General features: G+C 52.7%; 1 protein-coding gene across 4 annotated transcripts in view; it reads right to left on the bottom strand.

Moving 5' to 3' along the window:
• GAS7 (growth arrest specific 7) overlaps window positions 1-13,432 on the bottom strand; it is a 218,659-nt gene extending 205,227 nt beyond the window's left edge. For all 4 annotated transcript variants that reach the window (XM_048818232.2, XM_048818234.2, XM_048818233.2 and 1 more), the window contains exon 1: window positions 13,193-13,432. In XM_048818232.2, the coding sequence (XP_048674189.2) occupies window positions 13,193-13,375 (183 nt within the window). In that variant the 5' untranslated portion in view covers window positions 13,376-13,432. The remainder of the gene's footprint in view (window positions 1-13,192) is intronic.
• Between the last annotated feature and the right edge of the window lie 371 nt (window positions 13,433-13,803).

The raw sequence follows: 13,803 nt of genomic DNA, 5'->3' as shown, positions 1-13,803 counted from the left end.
AGGCCTGGTCTCCACAGAAAAGTTTTGCTGGCATACCTATGTCCACTGCAGGGTGAGGTTTTGCTGACATAGCCCTGATGCATATGGCCTGGTTTACACTAGGAACTTACATCTAGTGTGAGCTGGAGCCGGTTCCCACCAGTTCACTAGAACCAGTTGTTAAATTTAGAAGCTCTTTTAGAACCAGTTGTTCCGCAAGGGCTTCTAAATTTAACCGGCCAAAAGTGGCGCCTTAGGCGCCGACTCCATGGGTGCTCCAGGGCTGGCGCACCCAAGGGGAAAATTTGGTGGGTGCAGAACACGCACCGGCAGCTCCCCGCCCCACCCCACCCCCGGCCCCAGCTCGCCTCTGCTCTGCCTCTGCCTTCTCCCCTGAACGCACCGCCCCGCCCCGCTCTGCTTCTCCACCCCCACCCCCCAGGCTTCCCGTGAATCAGCTGTTTGCACGGGAAGCCGGGGCAGGCTGAGAAGCAGACGGCAGCTTCGCACTCAGGCCCAGGGAGGCGGAGGTGAACTGGGGCTGGGGGGCGCGAGGAGGGCCACCCGCGCCGCAGCAGGTAACCCTGGGGGGGGGGGGTGGCGGCGCAGGGGAACCGCTCCCCGCCCCAGCTCACCTCTGCCACCCTCAGCCTGAGTGTGAAGCCGCTGCCTGTTTCTCAGCCCTCCCAGGCTTCCCGCTGAACAACTGATTCACGGGAAGCCGGGGGAGAGGGGCGGAGAAGCAGAGCGGGGTGGTGCATTCAGGGGAGGCGGCAGAGCGGAGGTGAGCTGGGGCCAGGCACGGGGCGGGGAGCTGCCGGTGGGTGCTCTGCACCCACCAAATTTTCCCAATGGGTGCTCCAGCCCCAGAGCACCCATGGAGTTGGTGCCTAAGGCACCACTTTTGATGTGATCAGTGGGGGGAGCGGCTGCTCCCCCTGCTCCCCCCTAGCTACGCTACTCCACCCCTAGGAGCCAGAGGGACCTGCCAGATGCTTTCTGGGAGCTGTTCCAGGTAAGCATCCCCAGGACTCCCCACCTCGCAGGTCCCTTTGGCTCTTAGGGGTAGAGTGGGCACCCACTACCGTGGCCCACGAGACCCTCCTGCCCAGTTCTGGGGGCAGTCAGGGGACGGGGTGGATGAGGCAGGGGTTCTGGGGGGGGGGCATCAAGGAACACGGGGAGTTGGATGGGGCAGGAGTCCCGGGGGGCAGGGGTGGGCAACGACCCCCTCGTAGGGTGAGGAGGGAACCAGTTGTTAAGATTTTGGCAGCTCATCACTGTTTACATCAGTATAGCTCCGTCCCTCAGAGATGTGAAAAATCCACCCCCCGAGAGACACAGCTAATGCTGACCTAACCCCTAGTGTAGACAGCACTAGGTTGACAGAAGAAATCTGCTGTTGACCTAGCTACCGCCTCTCGGGGAGGTGGAGTACCTAAGCTGACGGGAGAGCTAGAATAGGTCGTACACTGAGGCACTGCAGCTGAGCCGTTGTAGCATTTTAAGTGTAGACATACCCGACGTGTCTTCTTACCAGCATAGCTTATTTCGTTCAGGGAACTGGTATAGGTTATACTGGCCAAAGGACTTTTTTCCTGATATAAATTATATATTTATCGTTACTAGGAGAGCTTTGCCAGTACAGCTGTACTGTGCCAGCAAAGTGCTCGTATTTTATACCAGTATAACTCCAACAAACCCTGGTTGTCGGCAGGAGGGACTGAACCTGGGATCTCTGGAGTTTAGTGCGTGAGCCTCTACCACATGAGCTAAAAGCCACATGGCCCTTAGCTAAGCCATAGGGCAGACTCATTAATTGCTCTCTAAGTGGTCTTGGTGCCACTAGATGGGACAGAACACCACATCTAGAAAACTCTGCTTTTTACTGATAAATTTATTCCAGTCCCCTGAGCAAAACAAGCTATAAAGAGGCAGTTTTGCTGCTATAATTGCATCTACACTAGGGGTTCTCCGCCTGACAGAGCTGTGCCAGCAGAAGTGTGTAGTGAAGAGCTGGCCTCAGCTGGACCTGCAAGCACACCCATCAGCATTGCCCTGGTAGCTATCATCCCAGGTCTCTCACACATACAAAGCTTCTTGCACAATGACCCTTTACCAGGTAATGTTTTACACTCAGCCGCACAGTGGCAAAACATAAAAATTCCAGCTCCATTAAATCATACATTTATTTTTCAAGATAAACACATGTCGCTGTGGTATGCTACTCCACAATGGCAGCAAGTAGGTGCAGTGAGCAGCTGAACAGCCGCTGGCCCTGAGGTGCAAATCAGCAGTGCTGAATGAATAAGCTCATGCTCAGCAGTTGTGTTCCCCATGCCCCACACCTTACTGCAAACAGACAGATGTACAGAAATCCATAACACACAATCTATGACTCCCTCACCATACTCAGTTACAGCCCTGATTCTGTCCACAGTGAAAACAAATGCAAAATTCCCAAAGATTCCCATAAAAACTGGTTATTATGCCATGCTGCTGTAATGCAGAGTTAAAACCACAAGTATGGGAGCTTGCCCTAATAAAAGAACAGCTTACCTCTGCAATCTCAACGAGAGTGTCAGTTGAGAGCAGTCAGCACAGTCCAAAGCACCACGCTCTAATAAAAACAAGCCCTGTATAAGTGCATACTTAGGAAAGTAGGGCCCTGATAACATGTCATTGCTGTGCAAACTAAATAAATGCTCACCTAAGCAAACAGCCGGGGGAGGGATCAAAGCAGTAGTATAGTTTATGACTACTACATCTCATTAATGCTGATTGGCCAGTTATTTAAAATATAAATCAAAGGACTCCAGAAAGCAAAACCCCACCAAATTCCAACCGACTGCACCAAAAAGGAGTGGCCAGACTTTCAGAATTCATCAGTACCGAGCAGCTCCCGTCCTCCCTAAAGCTTTATTTACACACCACCTGAAATACAAATTCCCAAGGAGCTTCCCGGGGTCTGTGTGTGCTGGTAGTCCACTGTCACTGGGTGGCAGGGGGCCAAGAGCGGACTCAGTCTACTGGGCAACCAAGAGGGACAGAGGAGAGCCGCAAGTCAGAGTGACAGGGGCCCTGTCACCTCAGGGGAGCGTGGTAGGGTGCCTGGACGGTCACCAGCTGCCTGCTCAGAGGCGGGCCAGTGTCTGGGTGGGGGGTTAGAGTTGAATGATTGACAAGTAAAAGCCTGGGAAGAAGAGCTATCCTGCCCAACAGGAAGGTCCTCAAAGAGACGCCCATCCCCAGGAGCACTGGAAGAGAGGAATACCCATTTTGTGGGGTATGGAGCCAGCCACTGAAAGGGCAGGACTGGCTGTGGGTAAGCAGGTGAGTCCCAGGGTGCATCAGGGTCCCCTGAGAACCAGCCTCTGGGTGCTGGGCAGCAACCCGTTAGCTGGGTCCTTTCCCTGTTCAAGGTAACACCCAGTGTACAGAGTTTTGCTGGAAAACTCCCCCCCAGCCAGGGGAGTGGCCCTCCAGTGCCTAGATAAACCCATCACCACATGACAAGTGCTGCTCTGGTGCCAGCTCAGGGCTGCCTGCCTGCCGGGCATGTGGCTGAGTGCTGGGGTAGGAGTCGGGAGTGAGCAGTTTTAGCAGAGTTATTGTCATTACTACCTGAGCCCTGCACCCCTTTGTGGAGAGGGGAAACCTTGGGAACAGAAGCAGCCTGATTCCTGAATGAAGAGGACACCTGCCAGCTGTGATCATCAGTGGCTGAAGAGTCCAGAGCCATCTCTGAACCCAAGGATCACTCAGGGAGTTTTGAGTGCACCATCTTTCACTTAGCTAGTCAGGGGAATTGTTTGCGAGACCCCTGCTCCTGTATCCTCAGACCAGAGAAAAGGGTTTGGGGATTTCATTACCTGCTGCCTATTAAACCTGCAGAGGGGCTCACCCTCTTATCCCACTTGCGAGTCCTTGGGCAGGACTGAACCAAGTCACCCAAGTTGCTTATTGCTACTACAGAAGATATCTTTGGCACAGGTCATTCAAGGATCCCTCCAACGATGCATATCAATGGGACACTGAAATTTACTCTTGCTATCTCAGATCACATGACTGGGGAAATTCATGGGTTTTAACAGTGTGGGCACCAGTGACCCTGAGACTTGTGTTTTACCCTGTTGTGTTATATTTACCACCCATTTATTATAATTACTCTATTGAATATATTGTGTGTGTTGGTGTTATTTCTTGGGAGTCTTTAACTATGTGGCATGAAAGCAGGGGGTAACCTGCAATTACAATTTTTCTTCCAACCTGCCCCGGTGACCCTGCCAGAAAGGAGCGACAGGGGTGGAGGCATCACCAAATATGTTCACATGGGAAGAAAATAAGGAAATTACACCCTGCTGAACTCGAGGTGGGATCCAGATGAACCCAGACCTGTCCATCAAAAGCAGTAAGGAGATGGGCACTAAAGGAGGTAATTGGGTGGACTGGGGCGCTACACATATAGATAGCTAAATGCAATTAATGCTGTTAAAGTTGCAATTTCAGACACTCAAAGTTAGGACAGGCCAGCAATAGAGTTGCCCTTGCCACTTTGTATATGTACATGATGATACAGTCTTGAATTGCATGACCACATACTAGTTTCTTCTGCCTCATTCAGTGAACAAGAGAAACAGAGCTCAGAGACTGAGGCAGGTTTATCTGTACACTTATTGTCCAATGTGTAGCCACCATATACCACCAGCCTACTGCACTGAATGAGGCAGCAGCCAAATGGAACCTTATCTCATTCACTGACCCTTGCTGAATGAGGGAGTATTCTTCTGGATCCCAGCCTCACTACAACACAAACTCCACATGAGTGAGACAGGTCGATCTGGTTGGAAAAAAATAGTCTCTGATCAAGTTATTTAAAGACTGCACCCTAATCCTAATACATACACACAAGTAGCAGAATTGAGGCTGCAGAAGTGATCTTTGCCATTTCCGGACTTTCAAGTGTGTCACTTTGCAATCTTAATGTTCATGTAGTTTTTGAATGGAGTTTCTTAATGTGTTTACAAAAGTGAATAAAGAAATAAATTCCACCGTGTGCAACTATTTGCAACAGAGCAGTAGTTTGTCACCTACACAAGCTCTGCACACACGAACCCAGGCTCCTGCAGAGCTCTCACCTCATACAGAAGGAATAAGCAGTCTCCCAAAGAGACCTCCACCCAGCATGTAGAAGCCCCTTCATATTTGTTCACGGATCTGTTCACCTGGAGTACATAGGCACATGCACGCAAAGTCAATGGGTCAGTGCCCAGTACTCTATTGTAGTGTAACAACAGCCAGTGTTGATGCACATGGTACCTAACTAACCAATGTAACTCAGCCAAACCAAACCAATTTTCACCAGGTCAGTGCTAGCCACATCTATGACATGGGAACCATAACTGTAGAAATGTGTCACATGTCTGTCATGTCCTACTGGGGCCTTAGACCCTTAAAAATACGGAGCAAACACTGTTTTTGTAATGGCAAAACAGCACTTTCCCACTGTCTTTGAACATGAGAGCCTCTGAATCGTTTGTGATCAATGTGCAAAGTTTCAGACTGAAAGATTAAAGTTAAAGATATTGGGGAAAGACCCATATAATGGAAATGCTTGTGCAATCTTAACTACAGGCATTGCTTCCTAGTGGACTGTGCTTCCTCTAAACAAACCCTTGCACATTTTCCTGGGGTCTGCAGCATACCCACTACATGGCTGGGATGCTGCTGTATGCTAGTATTCCTATCACACTTCAATAGCTCTGATTTATATACTATAAAATCTTCAGTTAAATCCAAGAATGCCATTGCAAAAACAGCTAGGACTTGTCACCGACCACTTACAAATCCTAATTAGACCTCACCCATGCTATCATGCAAAGGTTTGCTGTGCTGTATTCCTGACAGCACTGGGAGTCACCCTCACCACGCCCAGCCACCCCCACATTACTCTGATATATTGTGCTCTGGCTTGCCTATGCTTCTAACACAAGAAGTGAGTGCTGCAGTACTATCAAAGTGAAGGGGAATGCATGTGTTTTGAGAACATGACGACAACATTACTACTAATACAGCACTTGGTTTATAAATCCGTAGGAGATCAATGGAAGCAAAGGCAGCGGAGCATCATTTCCCTCCATATTTACATTTAGAAAAATTAAAGTGAGATTGTTCAAGTGTTTTGGACACATTCATGAAATAAGTTGGTGGCATAGCAGGGATTTGAACTCAGCTCTGCTGATGCTTCGCTTTGCCTTGTACTGAGCTGGTTATCCAAATGTAAGTATTTCTAATCTGACATAAATTGTAGATCCACACAGTTACTGAGCAAAGTAGCTTAACTTCACTTAAGCTGGTAGTATCAGGAGCAGCTAATCACTATGCTGAGGCTGCCTAGGAGCTGCTGACCTTGTGCCACCGTCTGGTTACTAAACCAGCCCAGCAGGCTCTGAGCCCATAGAGCATCATCACCTTTGTGGGCAGAGACTGCTCTTCCCCTATGATCACCCAGTGCTGAGCATTTGCTTGGTTTGGTTTGATCAACATTCTGAAAATCTCTGTTGCATAAATTCCAAGGCTGAATTTCAGTCCCTGGTGAGTTTCCATTTCTAGTACTTTCACTTCCTTGAACCCTACAACTAACGCTTCTGGAATGGGTAGTGATGTCACTGCATTTATTTCTATATAATAGTTCTGTTCAAATGACAATCATATACCTGCCCTCACTCCCCCTTCTGTGCACTGCCCTCTATGATTCTGTAGGTTAAACTGGCAGGGGATAATTAGCTTCCCACATGATCAGTAAAAAAAAACGCTGAATACCAGAGCCCAGGGCAAGACAAAAAGCAGCTGCCCAGAACTGCACATAAGCATGGGTCTTCCAGATTCTCCAAAGTCACACTGCATAGCCAAGGCTAGTCGTAGTTAGTCCAGCCTACATGTACTTCCGTTCACCTCCAGCCCTGTCTCATGACTGCAATAGAGGGAGCTTTCCTTCACCCAATAACATTCATAGACTCTAAGGCCAGAAGGGAGCACTGTGATCAACTAGTCCAACCTCCTGCACAGCACAGGCCAGAGAACTTCCCCAAAATAACTCCTCGAGCAGCTGTAGCTCGCCCCATGAGCTTTACCACAGAGCCTCGTGCTGCTGACTTCCCCCAGCAGCAGGCGGGAGGGGAGGGGGATGCAACCCCCAGTCATCCTAGCAAGACTCCTCCCTCAGCCAAAGGAGAAGGGGAGAAAACAGCAACCCCAGCAGCCACCAAGAGGCAGAAGTCAACCAGGCAGACTGCAAGCACTCTCTGACCCTTTGCACAGCCCTGATGCTGGAACAGCAGGAGGGCAGCTGGGATAGCCCAGCTCCTGCCCCGCACAGAGACCAGAGATGAGGAGCTCCCTGCAGTCAGCCAGCCAGCACAGCACAGCACAGCCAGGCCCAGCTACTGGCCTGTCTGTAACCTCAGTCTGCAGGAGAGACTCAGGAAGGGACAGTCCACTCCTCCAGCCCCAGCCTGCCAGCAAGGGGAGGAAACAGACTGTCTCTCCTGCCACTGCCTGTGGCCAGGTGGCCCTCCCTGAGATACTCCTCCCCCATGTCACCGTGCCACACACCTCCCCGTGCCACTCCGCTTCCCTGAGATACACGTCCGCCCATGCCACCCTGCCACTGCTGAAGATAATGGAATGTTCCAACTGGATTCCCTTCAGTGTGGAAGAGGGAGCTGCCAACAAGGTGTTCTCCATGAGGGGCCCTCAGCATTGGAGCCTTCTCCCTGCATAGTCTGTCATCGACCCATGGTGCTGGAGCCAGCAGAGCACGCTGGAAGGACCGCCTTTATTCATGGGGCTCTTCGGGCTCAAGAGGGATTTTTTGGGAGGGTGGATTCTTTTTCTTTATTGGTTCCTTTGTGTAGAAGGTCATGTTGGCTACTGCTGAATATAAAGCAGGTTTTGTCTGAACATTTTGTTGTCCTTCAAGGGGGCCCCAGCTTAGGATGGGGATGGTGTTTTAAAGAAATCCAAATAAAGGAATAATGATTAGTCTGAAGACGGTTGAGTGAGGGCTGGCCCCAGGTGGAGAGGGTCAAGACATCCTGGAAAGAGATTTGGTGTTTGAAAGTGTTTGAAACCTTACTATAAACCTTTGAATATACTAAGAAACCCAAAGCTGGGCCACTGGCTGGATCGTTTGCACATATTGTGTAACAATTTTTTGGAAATTTAACGTGTGGAATTTTTAGAAGGAACAGGTTAAGTTTTGCTGTATGAACTATCCAGTCAATTCAGTGCTATTTAGGTTCCTATACCGAGCCCATCATCATGATATCAAAGCACCTCTGATAAAGACATTTAGCTGACATTTTTCTTGCTAAAAGACACAGAAAACCGTAGTGTCTGATAGCAGTGGGCACACACGTCCCAGGAGCACAGCATGGCTGCTCATTCTCCCCTGGTTCTTTGCCTGGATTATGCTAGGTTTGGAGGGTTTAGCAGAAAAATCTACTGTGCCTTGTGTCTGGCAGAGCAGGGCAGACAGGACTGAATTCCTGACATCTGCTTCTGTTGAGATTACCTTTCTCGGCAGGCTGGCCCTGCCTTTGCCAGGCCGCTGGCTTTGCTTCAGTGCACATGCAGACAGCTGCTTAGTGGAACATTTTCAAAGGCACCTGAGTGACTTGGGAGCCCAAAACCCATTTTCAGAAATGACTTAGGTACTTAGGAGCCTGGGACTCACTGGAAGCCAGTGGGAGTCTGGCTCCCACGTCAACGAGGCACTTTTGAATATATTCCCCTCAGACCTGCACCCTCTCTCGGTCTTTGGTAAAAGAGGTCAGGAGAAAGACCAGTGGGGTCCTGCGCTCTTCCCTTCTACTTCCTGCTGGAGCCAGCCCACGGACAGACTGCAATTCTTGTCAAGGCCCAGGGCCGTACATTTCAGCTGGCCTGTGTCCCCCACAAACCCCTCAGCCGCGCTGTGATGGATGGCCTCCCTGACAGTAAGGTGTTTTCAGCCCCTGGATTGAAAACACTGTGATGAGAGAGTTACTGCTGCCCCAAAGCACCAGAGACTCCGGGCACAGCACACATTGTTCCTTAGGCACCTACATAAGTCTTAAACACGTTGGTAACTAAGTCACATGTCATGGGCAGAAGCTGTCTCCCACATCCTATTCCTTGGCCACCTGCAGCTCAGCCACTATGTTGAGGCTGCAGAGGGCAATGAGATGGATATGGAGTGCCATAAGGCAGGAATGGAGCCACGTAGCCACTGCACTTTCCACTCCACACACAAATTCTCTATGCTGTTACTCCCCACTAGACAGCTAACAAAGAGGTTGCAGAGGCCTTACAAGTGCCTTGTATTACTTTTTACATCAGTGTGTGAAAGTGCCACCCAATGAAGGCAAAATAATGGGGCAGTTCTTGGTCCAGAGCTGGCTGCTGGCCAAGGCAGCTTCCCAAGCCATCTCCAGCATTGTTGGAAGACACGTTCTGCTCCATACAAAGATTTGCAGCTAGGGGAGATGACAGTAGATATAAAAAAGTGCTGACAATTTTCAGTGATGCAGAATTAGCATATGCTGCTGCTGCTTCTTATATAAGGGATTTCTGACTAAACACAAATCAGAAGAGCAGACACTGAAATGTACTTTTAAACAACCCCCTTGAGACACTGCTATTGTGTAAATGTCTTCCCCCATGTATGAAACACACACAAATAGGATTCAGAGTAGCACGCTCTGCTACCTCAAGGACATAAGAACGGCCATACTGGGTCAGACCAAAGGTCCATCAAGCCCAGTATCCTGTCCTCTGACAGTGGCCAATGGCAGGTGCCCCAAAAGGAATGAACAGACAGGTTATCATCAAGTGATCCATGCCCTGTCACCCAATCCCAGCTTCTGGCAAACAGAGGCTAGGGACACCATTCCTGCCCATCCTGGCTAATAGCCACTGATGGACCTATCTTCCATGAATCTATCTAGCTCCCTTTTCAACCCCATTATAGTATTGGCCTTCACAACACCCTCTGGCAAGGAGTTCCAGAGGTTGACAGTGCACTGTGTGAAAAAATACTTTCTTGTGTTTGTTTTAAACCTGCTACCTGTTAATTTCATTTGGTGGCCCCTTGTTCTTGTATTATGAGAAGGAGTAAATAACACTTCCTTATTTACTTTCTCTATACCACTCATGATTTTATAGACCTCTATCATATTCCCCCCTTAGCCGCCTCTTTTCCAAGCTGAAAAGTCCCAGTCTTATTAATCTCTCCTCATACGGAAGCCGATCTATACCCCAATCACATGTCTATTCAGCTCTGAGGGGAATATTTCCTAGAAAACAATCCGACACAACAGGTGACAGCTCTTGGGGACATATCATAGCACAGCCCAAGCATTGTATGTCGTCTCTACACCCTTCAAAGGGGCCACCACAGTCCTTGGCATAAATGAGAGTGGTCCTGAGGGCCAAGCCTTCTTCTGCCCTAAGCTCACCCTCTACACAAGGGCCATGGGTAAGGAGGGAGCTTCCCAGGGTCACATGTGGCTGCACAACTCAGCTCCTGTACTTATACCACCACACACTCAGACACACAACTCTCAGAATTTCTCAGCAGCTCTTCAGCTATTGCAAATCAGATAACATGAGTGCTTGGTGGTGAGGTGTACCTGAGGCTGGTTTTCAGTGCAGGACTAAAATCTAAAACTGGACAGCCCTGAAGACGGCTTGGATCTGGGGTGGTGGAAGCAAATGTCAATGTTATTGACACAGATGGAAATACCTGCTATGAAGGGGGTGTTTCCATTTGCCAAAGAGTTCTTGTGTTAGTGGCGGGTTGTCATTGTTAGCATATGCAGCACTAGCCAGAGAAAGATACACACGTTTCTAACCAAGCAGGAGGTCACATGGACACCAAGACTTTATATAATACAATAATGAACCCAGGGCAAATCAGATCTGACCTGAGGGCATGGATCTGGATGCGAACAAGCTCACCACTGAGGGGTACATACTTATGCAGCAGATGCAACTGGGAGGCTCCCTAACCCAGGAGGAAAGGCCTCATACAAAGCACAGTGACATACAGCTTTACTACAGATGTGAGTTGAATAAATGCCCTTGGTGAGCTCCCAGCACTGTATTACTGGGGTGCTGAGATATCACTGCATTGCACGGTGACGGCAACTAGTAACTTCAGCAAGGTGTGGAACATACTAAAGGTGAAAGGGTTTTAAAGGAATGAGCATTTCTCACATGCAGCCATCAGGGGGTTTCCTGGGCGGTGATGGGGGGGAGGCAAAGCATCGGCTCCTTTCTGTCCCTCCCTGTGGCTCCTGGATGCGCCTCCCTGCATCGTCTCTGGAGACAAGTGGGGAACAATGCTGAAGGAGCAAGGGAGTTCTCTACCTGGGAGGAAGGGAGACTTAGTGGGGCTCACACCTTAGCCCTGGTGTGGTTGGGCGGTGGGGACTTAAGGAGCCTGGCTGCAGACCAGGGCTCCAGCCATGGGGCTTCAGGAGCCAACAGCCAGCTCTGGACACGGGGTTTGGGGCTCTGACCCCCAGCTCTGGCCTTGCAGCCCTGGCCTTCAACCACAGGTCTTCAGGCTCCAATCCCTGGCTCTTACTTATGGCGTCACTGACCCCAGGTGCTGTCCAACAGCAGCACACTCTGACCCCCAGCCATGGTCGCTGACCCTGGGCTCCAGCGGCTGGCGGCCCTGGGTGCAGATCCCCAGCCCTGGCTGCTGGCCCTGGATGCAGATCCCCGGCCTCAGACTCCGGCAGGAGCAAGTACTGGATCCCAACCCCTAGCCCTGGCTGCACGGCAGCAGGTGTGGACCCCAAGTGCTACCCCTGGTGGCGGCTGCTGGCCCCACATGCCAACCCCTGGCCACACACTTCGACCCCCAGCCCTGGCCACTGACACCAGACACTGCTCCTGGATGTCGACCCTGGGCTCCAGCGGGTGCTGGCCGTAGGCACCAATCCCTGTCCCTGGTCACATGACAGTGGACGCCAACCCCAGGATCCAGCGGGTGCTGGCCCTGGACACCAATGCCTACCCCTTGCCCCAGTCACGTGGCAGCAGGCTCCTGCTCCTGGACCCCAAGCACCAATCCTTGGTGCTAACCCCCGGCCACATGGCAGTGAGTGCCGGTCCCCAGCCCTGACCACACAGCAGCAGGTGCTGACCCCCAGCTGCCGATCCTCACCCCCCAACCATGCGGTAGCAGGGGGCCCCCATCCATTGCACCTGGCCTCTGCTGCCTCCCCCAGCCCTGCATCCATCTTCCCTGGCCCCCGCGTTGCCTCAAACCCCACCCCATCCAGGTCTTAATTATCCAGGTCTTGCTGTGAAAAGTGATATTAACAAACACACAACTGGTGTGGGTAGAGTTGGGATACAACTGGTGATTAGAAACTTTAACAAGAGCCTTAACCCCAGGTGTCCTCTCTCCTCCAGTGCTGGGAAGGCCTGGGCCACAAGCTGGCAACACTGCTCTGCCAGGGCTCAGCCCTGCACACAGGTTAGGGAGCGTGAACAGAGCCAGTGGCAAATGGCCAGACAGAGGGTCTGGGGAAGGCAACAGCTCCATCCTGAGCTAGCCACCTGCACGAAGCCACCAGATTCGTACAGCACGTAGCATTTTTCATGTATGCTCCATCACAGGGCCCCACTTGTGCAATCCTTCCCTCCTAGGACCTGGTCTGATGCTCATGTATCTCCTTCCCCCCCCACCGCGCACTCCCCCCGAGCCCCCCACCGCGCACTCCCCCCCGAGCCCCTTCCCCCCCCACCGCGCACTCCCCCAACTCTTCTCCCGGGCCCCTTCCCCCCCCCCGAGCCGCTTCCCCCCACCCCGCACTCCTCTCCTGAGCCCCCCCCCCCACCGCGCACTCCCCCAACTCCTCTCCCGGCCCCCCCGAGCCGCTTCCCCCCACCCCGCACTCCTCTCCTGAGCCCCCCCCCCACCGCGCACTCCCCCAACTCCTCTCCCGGGCCCCCCGAGCCGCTTCCCCCCACCCCGCACTCCTCTCCTGAGCCCCTTCCCCCCCCCCTGCACTTGCCCCTGCTCCCCAAACCCCGCACTCCCCCAACTCCTCTCCTGAGCCCCTTCCCCACAATCCTACACTCCCTTCCCACCCCGCCCTGCCTCGCGGCCCGAGCCTCTCGCCCCAGGAGCTCGGTGCCGCCGGTCTCCTACCTCCAGCAGCTGCACATAGCTCGCCGGGAACCAGCCGCGCAGCCCGTCCTCCTTCTGCCCTTCCCACCAGCCGCCGTCCGGCACCTGCAGCAGCGTGAGCTGCTCCCCGGCGGCGAAGCGCAGCCCCTGCCGGTGCCGCTCCCCGGAGAAGGGGTACAGCGTCTGGCAGCGCGAGCCCGACATGCTGCGCCGCGGAGCTGCCCGGCCGCCCGGCGCTGCCAGTGCGGAGCGAGCGCGAGCGAGCGCGAGCCGCCCCCGGGCCGCGCCCCCAGCCCGCCCGGCCGCCGCCCGCGGGCAGCGCCCCTCGCCGCGGGCCCGGCCCGGCCTCCGGGAGCGGCAGGGACTCGGGTGGGGGTCGGGGCGGGTGAGACTAGGGTGACACCGCGGGGGCAGCGGGGGGTGATGGGATGTATCGGGGGTAGCTGTGGGGAGGTTGTCTCGGGGGGGGCTGACAATGAGTCCAGAGTGTGTGTGTGCGGGGGGGGCGGGGGGGCTGACAATGAGTCCAGAGTGTGTGTGTGCGGGGGGGGGGGATTGGTCCTGCTTCGAGCAGGGGGTTGAACTAGATGACATCCTGAGGTTCCTTCCAACCCTGATATTCTATGATTCTA

Source organism: Caretta caretta, chromosome 14 (genome assembly GCF_965140235.1).
Source record: "Caretta caretta isolate rCarCar2 chromosome 14, rCarCar1.hap1, whole genome shotgun sequence".
Classification (NCBI taxonomy): domain Eukaryota; kingdom Metazoa; phylum Chordata; order Testudines; family Cheloniidae; genus Caretta; species Caretta caretta.
The sequence above is the reverse complement of the archived record's forward strand: the minus strand, read 5'-3'. Positions and strand labels throughout refer to the sequence as shown.